This window comes from Hemitrygon akajei, chromosome 27, assembly GCF_048418815.1.
Source record: "Hemitrygon akajei chromosome 27, sHemAka1.3, whole genome shotgun sequence".
Lineage (NCBI taxonomy): Eukaryota > Metazoa > Chordata > Chondrichthyes > Myliobatiformes > Dasyatidae > Hemitrygon > Hemitrygon akajei.
In genome coordinates this window covers 53,098,165-53,122,548 of record NC_133150.1, presented here as the reverse complement: position 1 = coordinate 53,122,548, position 24,384 = coordinate 53,098,165, and the positions used below count along the sequence as shown (strand labels likewise).

General features: G+C 44.6%; 1 protein-coding gene across 1 annotated transcript; it reads right to left on the bottom strand.

The window, feature by feature from the left end:
• Positions 1-4,692: 4,692 nt before the first annotated feature.
• LOC140717058 (signaling lymphocytic activation molecule-like) lies at positions 4,693-23,337 on the bottom strand. The gene is made up of 6 exons (XM_073030240.1): positions 23,242-23,337; positions 22,157-22,489; positions 21,020-21,304; positions 13,078-13,215; positions 9,206-9,281; positions 4,693-5,712 (listed from the first exon to the last, which is right to left on the bottom strand). Exons 1-6 carry the CDS (start codon positions 23,282-23,284, stop codon positions 5,706-5,708), a joined length of 882 nt encoding a protein of 293 aa, XP_072886341.1. The 5' UTR covers positions 23,285-23,337; the 3' UTR covers positions 4,693-5,705.
• Between the last annotated feature and the right edge of the window lie 1,047 nt (positions 23,338-24,384).

The following is a 24,384-nucleotide window of genomic DNA, read 5'->3' as shown; positions in this document are numbered from 1 at the left end:
CTTTATTAATCAAGAACCTATCAACCTCCACTTTAAATACACTCAATTGAGGTGTAGGGTAAGCTTGAATAGGTTAAGATTTTATTCCCTGGAGTGTTGGAAGAACGAGGGGAGATTTTATAGAGGTGTACAAAATTATGAAGGGTATAAATAGGATGAATGCAACCAGTCTTTCTCCACTGAGGTTGGGTGAGAAAAGGCCATGGGTTAAGGGTGAAATGTTTAAGGGGAATATAAGAGGGAAGGTCTTTACTCAGAGGGTGGTGAGAGAGTGGAATAAGCTGTCAGCAGAAGTGGTGGATGGGGGTTGGATTTCAACATTTAATAGGTGGGATCTATTCAATTTGGATAAATATGAGAAAATCTACAATGCTGGAAATCCAAGTGACACACAAAATGCTGGAGGAACTCAAGCAGGCTAGGCAGCATCTATGGAAAAGAGTAAATAGTCGACATTTTGGGCTGTGACCCTTCATCGGGACTGGAAAAAAGATGAGGTCAGAGCAAGAAGGTGGGGGAGAGGAAGAAGTACAAGGTGGTGAATGATAGGTGAAACTGGGAGGGTTGGAAGTTGATTTGCAAAGGAGATAAAGGACTGAAGAAGGGGGAATCCGATAGGAAAGCGAGGAAGACCATGGAGGAAAGGGAAGGGGGAAAGGTGATGGGCAGGTAAGCACTTAAGGTGAGAGAAGAAAATGGAAATGGGGGAATGGTAGGGGGGGGGGGGGCAATTACCGAAATGTTGAGAAACTGATGTTCATGAAATTAGTTTGGAGGCTACCCAGATGGTATATGAGGTGTTGCTCCTTCAACCTGAGTACGGCCTCATCATGGCTGCGGAGGAGGCCATGGGCTGATATGTTGGAATGGGAATGGGAAGTAGAATTAAATTGGATAGATACAGGGAGATCCCGCTTTATGCAGCGGACAGAATGTAGGTGTTTGGCGAAGAGGGATATGCTCTGGGTGCAGGTCAATGGGACTAGGCAGATTAATAGTTCAGCACAAACGATGGGCTGAAGGATCAGTTTCTGTGCTGTAGTGTTCTTTGACTCTACACTTATATACAAATCATTGACATTTAAAGTGAAAATAAGCAGTCTCAACACCAACCCCTGTGGAATACTAGTCAATGGCAGCCAACCAGGAAAGACCCCCTTTGTTCCCACTCTGTCTCCTGAAAGTTAGCCAATCTTCTATCCATGCTACTATCTTTCCTGTTATCCCATGGACTCAAATCTTGTTAAGCAATATCCTATGCGACACCTTGTCAAGGGCCTTCTGAAAATCCAACTAAACAAAATCCACTGACTGTTGTCTATCCTGTCTGCTATTTCCTCGAAGAATGAAAACATATTCGACAGGCGACATTTCCCCTGAAGGAAACTATTCTGACTTAAGCCTATTTTATCATGTGCCTCCAAATACCCTGAAACCTCATCTTTATTAATGAACTTCAACATCTTCTCAACTACCGAAGTCAGGCTAACTGGCCCACAATTTCCTGTTTTTTGCTTCCCTTCCTTCTTGAACAGTGGAGTGTCTTGCGATTTTTCCCTCCTCTGGAATCTAATGACTCTTGAAAGATTGTTAATAATGCTTCCACAATCACTTCAGCTACCTCTTTCAGAACTCTGAGATGTAGTCCATCTGGTCCAGGTGACTTATCTACCTTCAGATCATTCAGCTTCCCAAGCATCTTCTCCTTAGTAATAGCAACTACACTCACTTCTGCTCCCTAACAATCTCCAATTTCTGACATGCTATTAGTGTCTTACACAGTAAGAACTGAATCAAAATACTTATTGAGTTCATTCATCATTTCTTTGTCCTCATTACTACCTCTCAGTGTCATTTTCCGGTGGTTGATATGCACTCTTACCTCTCTTCGGCTTCTTTCGGCAGTGAATTCCAGATCCAAAGTGAATCACTGCACAGTGCGTTCTGGACCCAGAGTAATTCGCCCAGGTCCTAATGCAATGTACAATAGACTGTTTGGACACTGGCTCAGATAGACTGGAAAGGCAGGGTGTCGAGAGTTGGGCAAGGTTGGATCACTCTCCACGTCAATTTGCAGAGGTTGAGAACGGCTTCTCTGGCAGTGAAATCTAGGCCTGGAGCGATTTGCCATGGTGTGGCCCTGTTCCTGGTGCGAGGTTTGGATAATTTAAATGCCAGCCCACATAGTCTAGGGGCTCCTCTCTCTGCTACTCTAAGGCTGTGTGAATGACCCCAGCTACTGTGCTTTGTGTCTGCGAACTTTGTGGCAAATTGCCCTACTAATATGATAAACTAAATGCCAAAGGTTTGGGCCTATTCCAAGCTGCTCCAGAGATTTGTATCTAAGGACTCAATTTAGTTCGGAATGATGTTGTTACTCGCTTCTACTGTTTGCATGATTTGTTTTTTTTTGCTCTTTCTCTGTGTTCACTTGGGTTTGGTCTTTTTTTAAAAATTTAGCTCTTTCGGGTTCCTTGCTTTGTGGCTGCCTGTTAAGCAAACAAATCTCAAGGTTGTATAATTTATACATTAATTGATAATAAATACACTTTGAATCTTCTACACTTCATATACCTGAAAAAAAATTGTTTCCTGTTTTAGTACATGGTGTGCATTTGGTTCACAATGACAGACAAGGAAGCTCATTAATTCAACAATCGTTTTATTGTGATAAACACAAAACAGACCAGGCACCATGATCCGGAGAGAGAACCCAACCAGTCGCATACAGATGGGGAGGTGACCATCACACACCCCGGTTACAATTAGAGTGACCCACAAAAAGACAAACGAATAACTGTATAAATCAAGCTAAAATGTAACAATAAATGAACTGGAACTTCCCACCATAATCCCACAAAAGCATTTTAACAGAAGAACAATAAACAGTACTAGCCATTAGAGATGCAGGGCAGGTTGTTGATCACGCCCCCCCCTCGAGCATCACAATATTGTCTAGCTTACTTTCATGTTTACTCTTTCCTCTTATTGTTTTTTTTTGCTTTTTATTGTGTTTTAAAAGCTTTGCATTCTTCTAGCTCCCCACTAGTTTGTGCTATATTACAGTACTGTGCAAAAGTCTTAGGCACATGTATAGGCTCCCTAGCTAGACACATATGCCCAAGGCTTTTGCACGGTACTGTATTTGTCAATGTGAAGCACAAAGTGTGTTTGTAAATATGGTGGCAGCAAAGGAATGGCAAGTGTGGAACACCACAGGAAGGGTATGGGATAGGTGGCAGTGAAGGAGTGCCAAGGCTGGAGTTGGTACAGGTGCAGACACACACAGCCCTGAGACACAAGGCAAGGTTACTTGGTTCCAAACAATTGGTTTATTAATCATTACAGAATGTATCTCTGGTGCTTCCTACTCCCTTCCTCTCCCAACCATGTATTCCCTCTCCCCTCTCCCTCTCCCTTCCCACCCTCAGACAAGAATCAGGGTTATCATTATTGACATATGTCATGATGTATTTTGTGGCAGCAATACAGTGTAATACTTAAAATTGCTACAGTGCTGTGCAAAAATATCAGGCACTTACATTAGCTATATACACTGCACATGACTAACACTTTTGAACAGTACTGTATATGCCCTCTCTTTTGCTTTCATCCTTTCTTTGACTTCCATGGTAGTCTCATCCTCCATTTAGAATACTTCATCTTTGGGATGTATCCATCCTGCATCTTCCTTTATTTAAGCTCCCTAAGCAAATCGGTTTCATTACATAACATCCAATCCAGAATTGCCTTTACCTCGAGTGGCTCAACCATAAGCTGCTCTAAAAACCATCTCATAGGCAATCTACAAATCCATTCTCTTGGGATCCAACCAACCTGATTTTCCCAATCTATCTGCATAGTGAAATCCCTCATGACTATTATAACATTGTATTTTATTATCGCACATCCCGGCTACTGTTCGGAGGCCAGTATATAACTCCCATTGGGGTTTCTTAACTCTACCCACAAGGATTCTACATCTTCGGTTCAATAGGTACCTTTTCCTAAGGACTTGATTTATTATTAACGGAACCATCGCATCCTTTCTGCCTACCCCATTGTTACAAGATCTATGCTGAGCTCCCAACTATGGCCTTCTTTCAGATATGATTCAGTGATGCTGATGTTGGGGAAGTCCAGAACGAGGGGTCACAGTTTAAGGATAAAGGGGAAGCCTTTTAGGACCGAGATGAGGAAAAACTTCTTCACACAGAGAGTGGTGAATCTGTGGAATTCTCTGCCACAGGTAACAGTTGAGGCCGGTTCATATTTAAGAGGAAGTTAGATATGGCCCTTGTGGCTAAAGGGATCAGGGGGTATGGAGAGAAGGCAGGTACAGGGTTCTGAGTTGGATGATCAGCCATGATCATACTGAATGGCAGTGCAGGCTCAAAGGGCCGAATGGCCTACTCCACCTATTTTCTATGGTTCTATGATGCCCACAACAGTATACCTGCCAATTTCTAACTGCGCTACAAGATTATCTACTTTATTTCGTATACTACATGCATTCAAATATAGCACCTTCAGTCCTGTATTCATCACCTTTTTCAATTTTGCCATGTTACAGTAAATTCTTATCCCTTTCTAAACTACACATTGCATCTACTTGTATACCATCTGCCTCATCCTCTACCTATCACTCCAGTCCCTACCCACCCCCCCCACCAACTAAGTTTAAACCTCTCCAATAACTCTAGCAAACCTGCCTGTCAGAATATTAGTCACCCTCGATGCTTCATCTGGATATGCTGATCTTTAATCCCTAAATATGATCCTGAATCCAAGAAAATGACCGAAAGTTTAACATCCTGACACATCCCCAATCACTAACCCCAGACTTTTGTCTTTTATTCTTTATCCCAGTTCCTGAATCATTCTCTGATCCCTAATACTAGACCGTGATTCCCATTCCTAAATCATGAATGATCCAAACTCTAATACACAATCATACTCTGGTCCCTACCTCTAATCCCATATGTACCACAGACTGTGATCCTCAATTGCAAATGGCCCCACTCCAGCAGATACTCCATCCTAGATTTAGACCCCTAATTCCAGACTTGACTCCTATCAACCCTAGACTCTCGTTCCTAAATCCTACAGTATGTCTCCAATCCAGCTCAAGACATTCAACCTTAGACCATGAATCCCGACCACACCCCATCCCAAGACACTGGTCTTTAATCTGAACATGGTCTCACAAATAATCCCAGATAAAACCTCTATCCAACCACAGGCCCTGACCTTTAACCTCAGGCCCTGCTCTCTAATTCTGAATTCACCAAAGATTCCCATACTAAATCAGCTGGAATCATAGTCTCTAGGTCCCCAGCAGAGGCTGGGTGTTATGTTTCTTGTCCACTCATCAGAGTTGTGATTTTGTGATTTCCCATCACAAAATGCAGGTACGTAGCACCCAGAACAGCAGTGTGGCATGACCCCTCCCTTACCGAACATCCCTTCTGAGTCAAGACACTCAATATGAGTTGAAAAAATGCTGTTTACTGGAGAAACAATGCAGCAAATTCAAACCAAGCATATGAGCCGCACCTTGGAAGTAAATTGAGTGCACTCAACTGATGCCCAGCTCATCCTCAGTCATGTCAATCATAGAGCGGGGGTTGGGAGTGGTAAGGGGATTGCTGTAGTCCCAGGAGCTTGGCTGAGCAAGGTGTGCATAAGCAGCGTTTCGGGAATGCTCACCCACTAAGGAAGAAGCAGAGAAGAGAACTTGTTTTAAGATGGACTCCATGAGGTACATTCAAGATGGATGGGCAGTGTAGACAAGACAGTGGTGAGGTTATCTCAGCACAGACAAACCTGTGAATGCACAGATGAGGAGTGATAAAGCAGACAGGGTCTATACTTTTCAGATACACCAAGTGATCTCAACAAATGGTGAAACTTTAAAAAAAAAATTCATTCACTTTTTGGGGGTATCCTTGGTGCTATCATTGTCCAGCATTTGTTTATATTTTATATATCAAATTAAATTTTATTCATAATAAATGTTTACAAGATTAAACCATACATTGCCCTTTCAATCTTACATTCATAGACAATATATTAAATACCGCTCTATTAAACCAAAAGGACTGTTCCCACTCATGGCCACCTTGCAATGGCTACATCAAGCTTCAGTGCGTTCCTCAGCACGAATTCCTGCAGCCTGAAATGTGCTGGCAGGACAAGTTTCAGATGGATTCAAAGGGTGTTTTCTCCGAGTTGACCTACCAGCTGCACTTGATGTACATCTCAATGTGTACCCCTTGGATCATCCCATAGATCGAAGATGCTTGGGATGAACTATGACACAAGCCTTTGCATCTTTTTCCACACCCTTCTTGCAAATGCAGTCTGCAAGAAGGAGATCAACAGTCTTATCCCCACTATAATCATCTCAAAGACATCACACAGTCTCTAGGCATGCAGGATGGATCTGACTGGGAGAGCCTCTCTGAACACAGGGCATGCAAGGTCTTGATGCCTGTTGCTGAGATCTGGCGATGAGATGACCCATTGTGCTCATGTCAGCATTTCATTATCACAAGAGTTTATGCAGATGCTTAAAGTCCAGAGCAACACATACAAAATGCAGGAAGAACTCAACAGGCCAGGCATCATCTATGGAAATGAATAAATATTCAGTGCTTCAAACCCAAGGATCTCGGCCTGAATCGTCGACTGTTTATTCATTTCCATATATGCTGCTGGAACTGCTCAGTTCCTCCAGAGTATTAAAAACTCTGCTCAGCATTTATTTCCTATCCTGTCTGCCCTTGATACCATTCCCCCCCCCCCCTCCCCTGGGTAAGCTAATTTTCCGTGCAGTCCTTCTGGTGAAAGTGCTCCCACAGTATTACTGGGATGAAGTTCCAGGATTTAGTCCCAGTGATCTCAAGTCCATATATTAATTGAAAAGTGAGTTTTAGTATTCATCAGAATCATGGCTGATCTTCTCCCACACATTTTCCTGCATTATTCTCGTATCGTTTGTTCCTCTGAGTATGCAAAAATCCATAGATCCGTTTTGAATGCAATGACTGAGTCACTACAGTCTTCTAGGCATTGCATTCCTAAGGTTCAATACTCCTGAATGATAAAATTCCTCTTCATCACAGTCCAAAATGGTTTACCCCTGAGGCTGAGTTGAATTCCAAGTTAAAGATCAACACAAAATGCTGAAAGATTTCAGCAGGTCAAACAGAATCTATGGTGAGGAATAGACAGTCTATATTTTGGGATGAAACCCTTCATCAGGACTCATCAGGCTACTGCCTCACCTTTGGAGATTTCCTCCTCCATAGTATCTAATCTCATTGTTCCTCACTAAAGGTGTTGGGTTGTCTGTGGGTTTGATGGTGAGGTTGGGAGTAGCATGGAGAGAGTGCAGCATGCATTCAGAGGGGGTGAGGGAATTGATAAAGCTGAGATATTTAACATCCCGTTGTGAGTTGGAGATGAAAAGATCCAGGGCTGGAAGAGGCCAGAAAGGGGTGTCTAAGAGGAGGATAACCTGAGGAGAGAACGGCCTAAGGCAAGAGAAGAGATCATTGGGGATGGGGAGGATTCCAGACAAATAAGTAGGCCTGTGATGGAGGCAACAGAAGATGGACTCAAGTCATGGTGGGTGTGGAATTTGTTGATGTATGGGTGCAAGAGGAACAAAGGTAAGGCCCCTGCTGAGGACAGAACATTCTGTTTCAAAGATAGCAAGGCCTGATGAAGTGTCTTGGCCCAAAACATCAACTATCTCTTCTCCACTATGGATGCAGCCTGACCTGTTGACTTCCTCCAGTATTTTGTGTGTGCATCCAGATTTCAAGCATCTGTCTTGTCTCCAAGTTCTGGATAGCGTGTGATTTCAATGAGAACCTGCATGTAGTGTTTCCCTGTACTTCATTGATACAAGAACCTGCATGTGGTGTTTCCCCTGGCTGGGGTGCCCAGATCCCAGAATGAGGGATAAGTTATTCATGACAGAGATGACGGAGTCTTTGGAATTATCTCTTCCAGAGGCCATGAGGGCTCATTTGCTAAGGAGATTCAGTATAGAGATTGCTTGTTTTTTTGGATATTGAAGGATGTGGGTTTAGTGCAGAAGGTGGGGCTGAAGGCAATAGATCAGTTGTGATATTAGTGAATGGGACAGCAAGATCAAGGGGCTGAATGGCCTTCTGATTCCATTTCTTAAACTCACATTGGCAGTCCCTTATCTCTCGAAGCATGTTAAGAAAACCTACCACAACTCTTTCTTAAATGATCTTACATCTTTTCCAAAAGGTGGATCTCAGGATGGACACAAGACTACAGCTGGTTTATAAATACTCACCCTCACTATCTTGGTCATGTATTCCTGACCAAGCTTATAAACTCATGGTCTAGTAGGATTCCACAATAATTTGCCTGACCTGCCCTGTCACTTTGATAAGAACATGAGACATAGGAACAGGATTATAACATTCAAACTCTTGCTCCCACTCCTCCATTCAATCCCTCTTCTCCTACTTCCACACACACCTTAATTCCCTAAATAGTCAAAAATAGCGACCCCTGTCCTGAAATCCCTCAGCAATTGAGGCCCCAGTCTCTGATGGACTGAACTCCCTACCGGGTAAAGCAATTTCCCCTCAGTCTTACAAATTCCACCTGTCTCATTATTGCAGTGTAACTGTGAGCTGTCCCAGCTGGCTGGAATCATCAGTTCTGTTTGCTACCCTAAATTTAGGATTATCAACAGAGTCTGGAAATATACTCTGTGCTCCATGTCCAGATCATAAACACCATTAAGGCATGGACTCTTCACTACTGACTCCCATCATCCACTCTGACTAGTTCATATTAATCCCAGCTTTCTGTCACTAAAAAAAATAAATGATTTAGTAGCGTGGGGAAAAGGTGCAAAGATCTCACTGGAGGTGGAATGGCATGAGGACAATAACATCCTCTTGTTCATATGAAGGGCTTCCTCTACCCCTGTATAAAATGCTTGACAGGAGATGAATGGCTTCTCTCAACCCCTGTGTTTCTTGAAGAAGGCAGAACGAAGCTTCACACATTACCGAAACATTGAAAAGTCAGAGTGGTCTGGCTAATTTTCCCTGAGACGCCATATCAGGTCCAATGTAGTAATGCGTAGACTACCCTCTCCGCCCACCTCACACTCTACCTGCCAAAGGACAGTACACAGCCCTCTCACCTTTCTGGATTTTCAGCAGGCGGTGGAATGACGAAGCCAAAAACAGGATACTGGGTGACTGGCGGACTGAACCATTCTGAGGATGTGAAAAGGTACACGTGAGGCACTGGAGAAACACTGCAGCCGCAGGGTGATCACACTCACACAGTGAGTGTGTGTGTACACACACACACACAATGATCACAGGCTCTCCACTCAGTGTGTGCATTCATTCTCTGTCCCTCCCTCACACTCACTCACACACGATGATCACAGGTTCTTCACTCACACAGTGAGTGTGTGCATTCAATCTCTCTCTCACATATACACACGATGTTCATAGGCTCTCTGCTTCTCACACACAGACATGTGCATATTCACACTGTCAGTCACAAGCACAAACAAGCAAACATAGATAGTATTTATAATCTAACACCCACTGATATATACACACATCAGACTGATTCAAGCCAGACCCACACTCTCGGGGTGGGTGGGGGGGGGGGGGGGATAGGGGAAGGATGGTTGTTTTCCTACCACCAAAACAAGAAAATCTGCAGATGCTGAAATCCAAAGCAACACCCACAAAATGCCAGAGGAACTCCGAAGGCCAGGCAGTGTCTATGGAAAAGGGTAAACAGTCAACATTTTGGGTCGAATGTCCTGAAGAAGGATCTCGGCCAGAAAGGTGAACCGTTTTCTCATTTCCATAGATGCTTAATTCCTCCAGCATTTTGTGTGTTGCTTTCCTACCAACTTCACGTTCTTGAACTGACCTGCATAACCATCACCTTACCTCAGCATCAACACTACCAACCGTGTCTTGCAAAATTATGGAATTGTCTGTTTATGGTTTTCCCCTTTGATGTCTTCTTTTGTGTGGTTTTTTTGGTCATCATCTTGTTGAATTAATGTAAATTTATATGCTGTGTTTTGCCTGACCTTACATGCCATTTTTCTTTCTACAATGAACTTCACTTGACCCAATGAATCCACATTCAGACACACCTGATCTTATATACTCACACACACCATGGACTCATGCTCCCAAAGAAAAACTTTAATCAATGTGGAGAATAGAGACATGAGAAATTAGTGATCTGTGTGTTTCTATGGGCATATGTGCGCATGAATGCTTTTTATATTTGCAATTCCACGGGGAGTGCAGGAATGTGTATCAACATCCCAGCCACGTGGTTTGGGTACCTACGCAAGTGTGTGCCTCTGAGATTTGGGATTGGAGCAAAGTACAGAATGAGACAGAGTTAGATACAGGTGCAGCAGTCACAAATTGAGATGCAACAACAGAGAGATCTGACAGTAGTAACTCCCTGTTGTCTCCCACAGGTAAGTCCCAGGTTCCTCTACCCAGTGGTCCAAGAGGAGCTCCCTGAACCAGTGTCCAGGTCCAGAAGAAAGGTCTCAACCATAATGTCAACAGCCACCATTGATGCTGTCTGTCCTGCTGAGTTCCTCCAAAAGTTTTTTTTAAAAATGACTGTGTATTGCATGCATTCACATCTACATTGAGCATGGCCTTCATTGTGTGACGACTCCCAAAGCCTTGACTCCAATAACCAGGAGGGATTGGAAAACAGCTCTTCCCAAATTCATCTGCCCACAGGATTTCATCTCCATCTGATGCTTGCTTCCTAAGAACATGCAAGTTCCAATCTCAATGGGTGCAAGGCAGGTGCCATCTCAGTGAAGACCAGTGTCAAACAAGCCTGTATTTCCACCCTAACATTACCTCCCTGCTGCTTGCTACAATGCCACATCTTAGCTCCTTAAACTGCCTCTTCAGAATTTATAGGAACTGATTCAAGGTATGGTGACCACTCTAGGATCAAAGCCAGCCTGACCTCAATATCTTCAGTGTGCAGATATTCCTTGTGTTTGTGTGTACTCAGAGACCAAGCTTCAAGCGTCATCTGCTTATTCACTGAAGTGCAAGAGGATGGGCCCACACCCAACATTCAACCACTTGTCACCACTACACAACAGATCCAAGGTGAGACGGTGGGAAATGGTAAACTGCTCAGAATCTACCTCTTGTTGAAGGAGAACATTGATGGTGACTTTCATCACCAGCTTCGATGCATCAGCATAGCCTCAGTTGATCATGGGATGCTTGAGAGTCAGAACCTCGGTCCTGGCACAAGTCATAGTTACTGGGTAGCAGTGAACCCTGCCATCCTGAGAGGCCTGGACCACCTACAGCAGGCACCGCAAGCTACTGGAGAGATGTAATCAGCAGCATTGTCCCCACAAACCTTTCCCAATCCACTGGAAGGATCATTGAACCAATATCAGTGATCTGTGTCAGTCTGACATCCCCAGCATAGAGGGCCCTGTTACACCCTGTCCCATCGGTCAAACAATGTAATTCAGGAGCCCAGTGCCAGGTTCCTCTAACACACATTCTTTCTTCCCAGCTCTATCATGGTAAGAGATCACTGGGCTGATAGAGGAAGTAACTCAAGGATATACTCAAAGTCTCCATAAAGAAACATAACATCCCCACTGCTCCTGCTCCATGGCTGCTCCAAGTGTAGAGGGAACGCTCAGGATGGGATTGGGAACCTCAGTATTGTGTATGGGGAGCACCCAGATTCCCTGCACAGATACGAGACTGCAGGTGCTGGAATCTGGAGAAAGAAAAAAAAACAAAATGCTCCAGAGGAACTCAGTATCTGTGGAGGGAAAGGAACTGTTGACATTAAGATTTGCATCAATCCTTTCCCCAATAACTACTGTTGAATCTCAATTCTTCAAGCAGGTTTTATGCTAATAACATTTTTTAGGGCCTAACCCCACCTCACTCGATCTTCCTATTCTGTCAGCCACTTCCCTGCCTGTCTGTGGAAAAGGTTCCACATTGTGTTCAATTCTGGTCACCTCATTATATTGTGTTCAATTCTGGTCACCTCATTATAGGAAGGATGTGGAAGCTATGGAGAGGGTGCAGAGGAGATTAACCAGGATGTTGCCTGGTTTGGAGAACAAGTCATATGAAGCAAGGTTAGCAGAGCTGGGACTTTTCTCTTTGGAGTGTAGAAGAATGAGAGGGGACGATAGAGGTCTTGATAGATTATGAGAGGCATAGATAGGGTGGATAGTCAGTACCCGTTTCCGAGGGCACCAATAACAAACACCAGGGGGCATATGTACAAAATTAAGGGAGGGAAGTTTAGGGGAGACATCAGGGGTAAGTTTTTTTTACACAGAGGGTTGTGAGTGCCTGGAAGGACTTGCCAGGGATGGTGGTGGAGGCTAAAACTTTAGGGGTATTTAAGAGCCTCTTGGACAGGCACATAGATGAAAGAAAAATGGAGGGTTATGGGGTAGTGTGGGTTTAGTACTTTTTTTAAGGATTATATGGGTCAGCACAACATGGAGGGCTGAAGGGCCTGTACTATGCTGTAGTGGTCTATGGTTAACAGCAGTCACTTCAGAACCCACAGGACCTGAGTGGAAGGGTCACTCTCGGATCCTAAGTAAAAAGAGATGCAGTGTAATACAGAATGGCAAGTAAAGTACTTCCGAGTGAGGTATGAGGGAGCACAAAGTACACTGAGCACACAACAGAACACAATGCAAGCAGAATGTGGAGCTTAATACAGAATAGATATAACACAAGATACAGAGTGTGATACTGTGCAATTGTGAACAATATACACTGAGACTGATGCAGACTGAGATACAGAGTTGCGACACAACACATCATGGAATTGGGAGGTGACAGAATTCAGAGAAACTGCAAACCATAGATTATGAAGCAGTGTATTAGAGGAAACCTCAGTGAGAAAGAGATAGAAGTGAGAATTAATGGGGATGTAGTATGAAGGAGGAGGGAATTCACAGCTGATAAACTGAGCCCTCAGGACACTCACCTCGTCTGCTACGAAAGAACCATCTCATGTCTCTGCACCAGTGTAAGAAGCAGCAAAGAATCAGTAAGACTATCAGGATAAAGCCAAAAATTCCCATGATTACCAAGGCCCAGATGGGTAAAGACTTCATATCAAACTCTGGAATATAAAACACAAAGTGTCCTTCATTCACCCGGTGTGTAGCATTCCTCTAGTCATTACATATTCCCAAGACCGACTCACACTATCCTGGTGAGAAAGAGATCAAACCTAGGCTGAAGACACAAGAGACTGCAGATGCTGAAGCTGGAGAACATAAGTCAAGTCAAGTCACTTTTTATAGACAATAGGTGCAGAAGTAGACCATTCGGCCCTTCGAGCCTGCACCGCCATTTTGAGATCATGGCTGATCAATTCCTATCAATACCCGGTTCCTGCCTTGTCCCCATATCCCTTGATTCCCCTATCCATAAGATACCTATCTAGCTCCTTCTTGAAAGCATCCAGAAAATTGGCCTCCACTACCTTCTGAGGCAGTGCATTCCAGACCCCCACAACTCTCTGGTAGAAGTAGTTTTTCCTTAACTCTGTCCTAAATGACCTACTCCTTATTCTCAAACCATGCCCTCTGGTACTGGACTTTCCCAGTATCTGGAACATATTTCCTGCCTCTATCTTGTCCAATCCCTTAATAATCTTATATGTTTCAATCAGATCCCCTCTCAATCTCCTTAATTCCAGCGTGTACAAGCCCAGTCTCTCTAACCTCTCTGCGTAAGACAGTCCAGACATCCCAGGAATTAACCTTGTGAATCTATGCTGCACTTCCTCTACAGCCAGGATGTCTTTCCTTAACCCTGGAGACCAAAACTGTACACAATACTCCAGGTGTGGTCTCACCAGGGCTCTGTACAAATGCAAGAGGATTTCCTTGCTCTTGTACTCAATTCCCTTTGTAATAAAGGCCAACATTCCATTAGCCTTCTTCACTGCCTGCTGCACTTGCTCATTCACCTTCAGTGACTGATGAACAAGGACTCCGAGATCTCTTTGTATTTCTCCCTTACCCAACTATATACCGTTCCGATAATAATCTGCCTTCCTGTTCTTACTCCCAAGGTGGATAACCTCACACTTATTCACATTAAGCGCCATCTGCCAAGTATCTGCCCACTTACCCAGCCTATCCAAGTCACCCTGAATTCTCCTAACATCCTCATCACATGTCACACTGCCACCCAGCTTAGTATCATCAGCAAATTTGCTGATGTTATTTTCTATGCCTTCATCCAAATTGTTAACGTAAATGGTAAACAGCTGTGGTCCCAATACCGAGCCCTGTGGCACCCCACTAGTCACCACCTGCCATTCCGAGAAACACCCATTCACCGCTACCCGCTTTCTATCTGCCAACCAGTTTTCTATCCATGTCAATGCCTTCCCCCCGATGCCCTGAGCTTTGATTTTACCCACCAATCTTCTATGTGGGACCTTATCAAATGCCTTCTGAAAATTGAGGTACACTACATCCACTGGATCTCCCCCGTCTAACTTCCTGATTACATCCTCGAAAAACTCCAACAGATTAGTCAAGCATGATTTACCCTTGGTAAATCCATGCTGGCTCGGCCCAATCCTATCACTGCTATCTAGATATGCCACTATTTCATCCTTAATAATGGACTCTAGCATCTTTCCCACCACCGATGTCAGGCTGACAGGTCGATAGTTTTCTGTTTTCTCCCTCCCTCCTTTCTTAAAAAGTGGGATAACATTAGCCATTCTCCAATCCTCAGGAACTGATCCTGAACCTAAGGAACATTGGAAAATGATTACCAATGTATCCGCAATTTCCATGGCCACCTCCTTTAGTACCATAGGGTGCAGACCATCTGGACCTGGGGATTTGTCAGCCTTCAGTCCCATCAGTCTTCTCATCACCGTTTCCTTCTGAATGTCAATCTGTTTCATTTCCTCTGTTACCCTATGTCCTTGGCCCAACCATACATCTGGGAGATTGCTTGTGTCTTCCTTAGTGAAAACAGATCTAAAGTACTCATTAATTATTGTCATTATTGTCATTTCAACCATAACTGCTGGTACAGTGCATAGTAAAAATGAGACAATGTTTTTCAGGACCATGGTGTTACATGACAGTACAAAAACTAGACTGAACTACGTAAAAAAAAATACAGAGAAAGCTACACTAGACTACAAACCTACACAGGACTGCGTAAAGTGCACAAATACAGTGCAGGCATTACAATAAATCATAATCAGGACAATAGGGCAAGGTGTCAGTCCAGGCTCTGGGTATTGAGGAGTCTGACAGCTTGGGGGAAGAAACTGTTACATAGTCTGGTTGTGAGAGCCTGAATGCTTCAGAGCCTTTTCCCAGATGGCAGGAGGGAGAAGAGATTGTATGAGGGGTGCATGGGGTTAACCCAATAGGTTAAGCAGTATCCGCAGAGGCTGGTTACATTTCAGGTTAAGATGCAACCACATGACAGACCTGCTGACATGTCTTCTTGCTCTGTATTTTACAACTACAGGGTGAGCATCTCGTATCCGATATGCTTAGGGCAGGAAGTGTTTCAGATCTTTTTGGGGATTTTGGAATACAGGTGTCCCCCCTTTTACAAAGGTAGAGCGTTCCTATGAAACCTTTCTTAAGCCAAAATAGCGTAAAGCGAAGAACCATTAACTTATATGGGAAAAATTTTCGTAAAAGCAGAAATCCTCTTTGTAATGTGAAAACAGGTTACTAATGTAGGTCTTTTGTAAACGCGAAGTGGCGTAAAGCGAACATTGGTAAAGTGAGGGGCACCTGTATATAGTCAGAGAGTTTGGGATCACCATCATTTCTCACTCTGAATTTAAGTACTACTGGTAAGCAGTCTGCATCTTGCACTTAATCATCACACATATGAACTTTACACTAAGAATTATTACATATCATTTATAAAGAAAACATAATGTGTGCAGGGTAACAGAAGCAGCACAGCAGCATCAGAAGAATACTGAATCAGCTGTTGAACAACAAGAAACAATGGCAGGCTTTCAGTCTCCACCTGTGATGCAGTGCTTTGATTAAAAGGTTATAGTACACTATTTGTAATTCCTTTTTATAGGTTTTATGTAAGATATAAAAACAATCAGCATTGTAGACTTGTCAGATTTTCATCAGCAAGGTTCTTTGCAAACTCGTCAATGAATTTCTTTGCTGCTTCATGCTCAGTAGATGATTTATCTTTAAAATATTTTAAATCTTTAAAAAATTTAATGCTGTACCTTTTCTTAAATTTTTTTTGCTAATTACCTGTGGAGCGATCACAATTACCTTCAATTTTCAGTTTATCATGATAGATCTTTGCTTGTTTCATGATCAACATACTGTTAAGCAGCATATGTTCACACTGACACTGATGAATCCACTCTTTTAATACACGATTGTGATCTTCATTTTTCGCATTATGCTGTGTTTTTCTATTTTTCATGAATTTTGGTCCATTACATATGTGAGGTCACTTCTCAGAACTGTCTGCAGTGCTCAGAGGACTGCACATCACCTGGAAACCATCCTTGTGGAATTTTCCATTGGTGACATCATGCCAGTGCTCAAAAAATTGGATTTTGGAGGAATGGGATTTTGGAATTTTGAATAACCTGTACTACATTTTTTTGTCTCTCGCTCTCTAGGCATTCCTATTCACTCATTGACCAGAAAACCTTGTGTATAACTCATGTCTATAGTCACACCAGTTTTACCCTATCAGAGATTAGTATCGTTAATCAAAGGTTGCAATGGGAATTAGAACAACTGGAAAAAATGGGCAAAGGACTAGCAAATGGAATTTAACTTGAAAAAGTGTGAAGAGATGCATTTTGAGAAATTAAAACCAGGGTGATACATACATAGTGAATGGCAGAACCCTGGGAAGGGTTGCTGAACTGAGAGACGTAGTTGTACAAGTGCATAGTTCACTGAAAGTTGCAATATACTAAAGAGGGTGGTGAAGAGAGTATGGAATACTTGCCTTCATTAGCTGTACCACTGAGAACAAGAGTTGGGATGTCATGTTACAGCTGTGCAAGATGTTGCTGAGACTGCAAATGGGTATTGTGTACAGCTGTGTTCACTATAGGAATGATGTGATTAAGTTGGAGAGGTTGCAGAAAAGATTCACAAGGGTGTTGCCTGGACTCCAAGGCTTCAGTATTAAGGACAGACTGTTTAGGCTGGGGCTCTTTCCCTTGGAGTTTGAGGGGTGATCTTATCAAGCTCTATAAAATCACAATGGCCATAGACTGTGTAGATAGTCATGGTCTTTTTCCTAGAACAGAAAAGAGGGTCATCATCATCATTATGTGCTATGTTGTATGACATGGGCAATTATGATTTCATGACTATGAGGTGAATTTTTCTAACGAGTGGTTTGCCATTGCCTTCTGTGCAGAGTCGTTACAAGACGGGTAACCCCAGTCATTATCAATACATTTCAGAGATGAGAAAATGATGAAAAAATGGCGGCATGATGGCAGTGCATGCGGCCACTCCAGGAATGAATATCTGTTATCAGTAAGTAGGGGTCGTACACAATCCTGATTTGATGGGGATGGACGTGAGAAGCACGGAGGAACATCTGGTGAAACTTCTGACATGCCTGTTTTGCTGCCGCTGCTACTGTGCGATTGAGAAATCTCTAGAGAGGAAGGCCCCAAATCCTCCGCTTTGCCTGTTGCTTGGCGGCCGGGGCCGGGGTTGAAGTGCTCGGCAGAGATGGTGCTTGGCGCTCAGTGTCAGAGGGCTGGTTGAAGGCTCGAAGTTTTTCGGACGGACTCAGAGTTGGCTGTGGTCGGGTGCTCCCAGAGGCTGCATCGGGAAGCTTTGCGGCGCTGGAGGTTCATGGCAGGAAGAGTTTTTCTTCCTTCTACCATCTACGTGAGATAATGGGCTATCGGGGACTTTGAGACTTTCTTTTACGTATCCATGGCCTGCCCTTATAAATTACAGCATTGCTTTGCACTGTTGTAACTATAAGTTATAATTATGTGGTTTTAGTTAGTTAGTCCTGGTCGGTCTTGTGTTTTTGTGATATCATACTGGAGGACCATTGTATCATTTCTTAATGCATGCATTACTAAATGACAATAAATGAGGACTGAGTGTCCTCACAATCTAAAAAAAAATTTAAAAAAAAGATTGTCTGCCTGGCGTCAGTGATGGCATAACCAAGACGTGATAGACATCAGCTGCTCATTCGACCATCCACTACCTGCTCCTATGTCTTCATATGATCCTGTTCGGGGGTTGGGGGCTAAGCAGGTGCTAAATCTTGCCAAAGGGTGATCTGCAGGCCAGCGGAGGGAAGGAGTGCCTTACACCTCCTTTGGTAGAGATGCATCTCCACCCTGCCACACATGGAAAAGAGAGTACAGGTTTAAAATGAGAGGGAAGAAAGCTTAAAGAAGACATAAGGGGCAAGATTTTCCTACACAGCGCGGTGGATATATGGAACCTACTGTCAGAGGAAGTGCTAGAGGCAGTTACAATTACAGTGTTCAAGAGAAATCCATACAAAGATACATGGCTAGAAAACGTTTAGAGGGATTTAGACCAAATGCAAGCAGATGGGACTAGTTTAAATAGGCATCTTAGTCAACAGCACAGACTCAGAATAGAGGGATATCCATTTAGAACAGAGATGAAGAGGAATTTCTTTAGTCAGAAGGTGGTGAATCTGTGGAATCCATTACCAGAGACACCTATGGAGATCAAGTCATTGGGTATATTATATTTGAAATGGAGGTTGATAGGTTCTCGATTAGTCAGGGTGCCAAAGGTTTTGGAGAGAAGGAAGGAAAATGGGGTAGAGAGGTATAATAAATCAGCTATGATGGAATGGCAGAGCAGACCGAGTGGGCTGAATGGCCTGATTCTGCTCCCATGTCTTATGGATGAGTTGGATCAAAGAGCCTGTTTCTATGCTGTATAACTCTATGACCCTACTACTTATCTGCAGGCAAGCAACATTTACAAGCTACTAACCTTACATCATTGGAACATGGGAGGAAACCAGAGCATCCAGAGGAAATGCATGCAGTCACAGGGACAATGGGCAAACTCCACACAGACAGCAGCCTAGGTCAGACTTCAGCCTGGGTCTCTAGGGTGGTGGAGCAACAGATCTACAGAGGCACTCCTAACTGAACCCCTGTAACTCTATCATAACCTTAGTAGATGAGTTAGTCTGGATATAACTGGATTAGGGTGTCTTTGGCCCTATTCTTACCCGGATTAGACTGGGTCAGCTTATTTGACCTCTCACCCTCAATCAGTTTCATCTGGACTAGACTTAAGTAGTGATGAGAATAGACCAAGCCCAGGCTGATCCAAACTAACTAAGGCCAAATACATGGGGGAAGCAGAACCAGACCAAAGCCAACCTGGACTAAGAAGGGCAAGATTAGGACCAAACCCAGTGTGATCTAGACTTAGCAGAGTGAGAATGTGCTAATTGACCCCAATTAAATGAGATAAAACTGCAGGTAAACTCAGACTGACTCAGTGGAGAGTGGGGTCAAATGATGAGTGATCCAGACCAGGAGGAAGGTATGGGTAAAGGGCAGATTCTGAGGGTGTGAAAGGGGAATGAGAAATGGTAAAGCGGCCAGAGAGAAAAATGAAAAAAGGTGGTGGGGGGGCAAGATGGGAGTGGTTATATGGCTATAAATAAATCACTGTTCAAGCCAACAGGTTGAAGACTACCAAGACAGAATACAAGGTGTTGCTCCTCCATTTTGTGTCTGGTCAACATGGCAGTAGAGGAGGCTGTGGACATCCATATCATTTTGGGAATGGGAAGGGAAATTAAAATGGCTGATTTCAGCGATATTACACTCAAAGTCCCTTCTAACAGCTAGGATTTCCTGGTGACCAGCCATTTTAATTCCTATCTCCATTTACCCAATGACCCATATGTCTACAGCCTCCTCTACTGCCACACTGAGACCAGCTGTAAATTAGAGGCACAATATATACCCAATTGATGGCATCAACATTGATTTCTCCACTGCCCTCTGCTTACCCTGTTCAAACCCATGACATTTTCCTTTATCCACCTTGATCTTTTATCTCCTCTTTCCTCTCCCCCACCCTCACAGCCTACCCATCACCTACACCTTCCTCCCTCTGGTTCCCCATCTCCTTCCTTTTATTCCCTGGTTTACTCTCCATCGGATTCTTTCTTCAACCTTCTGCCTCTTCCACCTATCACCTCCCAGCTTCTCACATCATTCCTTTGCCCCCCCCCCCCCCCCTCACCTCGATTCATCTATCATCCACCAGCTTGGGCTCTTCCACTTCCCCCCCTCCCCACCCTCAACATTTATTCTGGCTTCTTCCCTCTTTCTTTCTAGTTCTGATGAAGGGTCTTGGCCCGAAACATGTTAACTTCCCAATAGAGATGCTGCCTGACCTGCTGAATTCCTCCTGCAATTTGCATGCATTGCTCCAGATTTCCAAAATCAAAAGACTCTCATGTCACCGTCTTGATCAGAACAAAACTCTGGCCAACAGAAATTACTTGGAAGAAAACAGGGTCAAGCCCTGGCTGTCCTGGACTATCGCAAGGTGAGGAACAGCTGACTTGACCATCTGTAATGAGTGTGGGGCCAATCAAGGCTAATCCCGACATTCACAGGATAAGTTAGAGCCGAACTCAAGCAGAGTTAGCTTTTCCTGGTGAACCAGATCCAAGCTCATCAAGACCATCTTGGGAGAGAACAGGTCAAATCCCAGCAGTCCCACTCGAGTGAGAACAGTTAGGCAGTCGCATCCCGAGAAGGGGCTAGACACAGTGAAGGGGTGAAACATGCCCCACCACCACTTTGCCACGCCCCCAATCAGAGTGAGCCAGACCCAAGCAGACCGCCCCATCCCACCACCTAAACGGGGACAAACCTGTACTACAGTCCTGCTTCAGATTGATCTCTATGCTCCGCTCACTGACGGGGTTGGAGACAGTGCAACGGTACAGCAAGGGGCTGAAGGCATCCACAGCGTTGATGGAGACGATAGTGTAACTGCCTCTGTTACTGACGTTGTGCAGCTGCTCAGAGTTGAGTTCACAGTCGGCAGCGTGCCAAACAAATTGCAGCCCACTGCCACGCTTGACCATGCATTGCAGCAGGCAGGCCTTGTCCTCCTCCACTCGGGTCACCAGGATTGAGATATTCCCCACCGGCTCTGCAGGCAGAACACAGAGGGTCAGTGAGAGGGAAAGAGGCCCTGTTAGTGAACTATTATCCCCCCTCCCAGTAGAGTGCCTGAGATACACCCGTCACTGCACACACGTGAGAAGTGAGACTCTGGTCAGTGTACAGATATCCCCCTGAGAGAGAGGGACAGAGAGACACCGGTCAGTGTAAAGATATCCCCCTGAGAGAGAGGGACTGAGAGACACCAGTCAGTGTACAGATATCCCCTGAGAGAGAGGGACTGAGAGACACCGGTCAGTGTACAGATATCTCCCTGAGAGAGAGGGACTGAGAGACACCGGTCAGTGTACAGATATTCCCCGAGAGAGAAGGACTGAAAGACACCTGTCAGTGTACAGATATCATCCCAAGAGTGAAGAACTGAGAGATACTGGTCAGTGTCTCTGAAGGATATTTGGGAGAGATGAAGGACTGACGATATATGTCCCAATCAAGGTGGAAAGCGAGGGGTACCTGCTGATCTGCGGCACACAGAACTGAAGGTTAAGGTACAACCTCCAGAGGATAGTGCCTGTGCAAAGAAGTAATTCCAAATGTTGTCAGAGACAAAAACAGACACTTGACAGCAGCAGCAAGGCCACTACCTCCCGAAAGCCGAGAATGATGGTGATTTCTCTGAGCTGCAGATTCACCATAGATGTGCTGAATTCCTTTGTCATCTCTTTATTCACCAATACAATATCTCTTGCCTTAGCCCCCCAAAATACTCAGTTTTGACTTTTTTATATATCCAAAGAAGTTTCACAATTTGTTTTCAGCTTCCTACTCACCCACTCTCCTTTTCATTTCAGATCAACAGGAGGAGCGAAGAACCACTCACCATAAACCTGCAGCTGTACGACACTGCGAATCATCTCATCCCAGATGTACCACACCACCGCGCGGTACAGACCGCTGTCTGACAGCTTGGCAGTGAACAGCCGGAGCCCGTAGTCAGGCAGCATCTCCATTTGAGTGTCGAAGGGCGGGAGGCAAACTCTGCTTCTGTTGCCCAGCTTCTCGCACAGGGTGACAGTGGACTCTGCATTCTGCCGGCGGTAACCCCACTGAACAATCTCAGGGTGGCGGGCTTTTAGGTTGGGTGGCAACGTCACCGAGTGTCCAATGCTGGCATTCACCACGTGGGAGGCTTTCCAGCCAGCCTGAGCCACATCTGGATGGGGATAGAGGGGGAGGGAAAGGGATGGATCAAAGACAGAGCAGGGTATGCAGGAAGCTCGCAGGATGGGAATGAAGTAGCGGAGGCAGTGGGAGACTGAGGAGAGGGATGAGGGATGTGGCAGGTGGGGGGAAGGATATTAATTCCATTGTAGGACGAGGAAACTGCCCTCTGGACTGCAGAGCATGGATGCAAGCAGGAAGGGACTGAACTGGCAAAAATATGGCACAATATGCCATCACAGTAGATAAGTTACAGCACCAGTGACTTCCGTTCAGTTCCAGCTGCTCTCTGAAAGAAGTTTACACATTCTCCCCATGACTGCATGGATTTCCTCAGGTATCCCACAGTTACTCCTAAAGACATATGGGTTACTAAGTTAATGCTGTAACTGGGCTGCACATACTGACGCCGGAAGGGCCAGTAACATCTATGCAACCCAGGCAATAAGCAAATAAATAAGAAAATACAGAATTTAAAAATAAAACCAGGCTGGACAGTTGGATTTGCGGATCTTGGGCGGAAGGTAGAAGCGGGTTGTGTGGGGCTGGGACACCAGAAGCTTTGGGAAATTGGAGGGAAGATGTCCCGAGTAAATGGGGTCTGGGCGAGATGGATGATGTTGTGGTGGGAGTGGGGAAGGGCTGGTGTGAGTGGAACTGATACAGGGACAGACCGGAGAGGAATATCACGGGCAATACACCCCAATTCCCAAACCATCCCCTCCCCTTCCAGCAGCCCCTCACCCGCCCACACCGCAAACTGAAGAAGCGTCGCCGCCAGCTGCATGGCACCGCCTCCCGATCACCGTCACCCCGGTGACCACCGGCCAACAATCCGGCAGCTCCGCATCAGGCGGCTGCTCAACAAGGCGAGGTTTCATCCAATCAGAGGTCGCGGGACACAGAGTGACGAATCAGAGATCGCGGTGCACAGGGTGGCGAATCAGAGATCGCGGTGCACAGGGTGGCGAATCAGAGATCGCGGTGCACAGGGTGGCGAATCAGAGATCGCAGTGCACAGGGTGGCGAATCAGAGATCGCGGTGCACAGGGTGGCGAATCAGCGATCGCGGTGCACAAGCAAGCGAATTAGAATTCGCGGAGTTCAATGTGTTGGGTTTACTTTTAAAGAATATATTTGCGATTAGATCGAGGCGTCAAGAAGGAGGGCGCCCGACGAGCTAATGTACAGCTCACTACTTAGTGAAGTTTGCTCTCTTCAGCACTGAACAGACTTTGCAGCTGTGTCCTGCAACCATCGGCATTAACCTCTGCGCTGCGGCTGCTCCACGACTGTGGACTCAGCGGTTAACCGCCTGCGTTATATTTGTTTACTTTTTCATTGTTTGCATGATTTGTTCCTTTTATGTGCATTGGGTGTTTGCCGATATTCGTTGTGTGTGTTTTTAATGGATTCTATTGTGTTTCTTTGTTCAGTGGCTGCCTGCAAGAAGATTAATCTCAGGGTTGTATACAGAATACATACTTTGACAATAAATGTACTTTGAACGTAAGTTCTGTTTTAAGTATACCCAAGGAATTGGCTTCCACAAATTCGCCACCCTCTGGCTAAAGAAATTCCTCCTCATCTCTCTTCTAAAGAGATATCCTTTTATTTGGAAGCTGTGCCCTCTGGACATAGACTGTTCCACTACTAGAAACATCCTCTGCACGTCCACCCGATCTAGACCTTTTAATATTCGATAGGTTTCAATGAGATTCCCCCTCAGTCTCCTAAACTCCAGTGAGTATCGTGAAGTACATTCCATACGTGAGAATGGTTTGTGACATGATCGCTGATCTTCTGTAAAATCAGAATTCAATACCAATAGTTTGGTATAAACTAGATGGGCTAAAGGGCTTGTTTCTGTCAAAGTGTGGCCGGCAC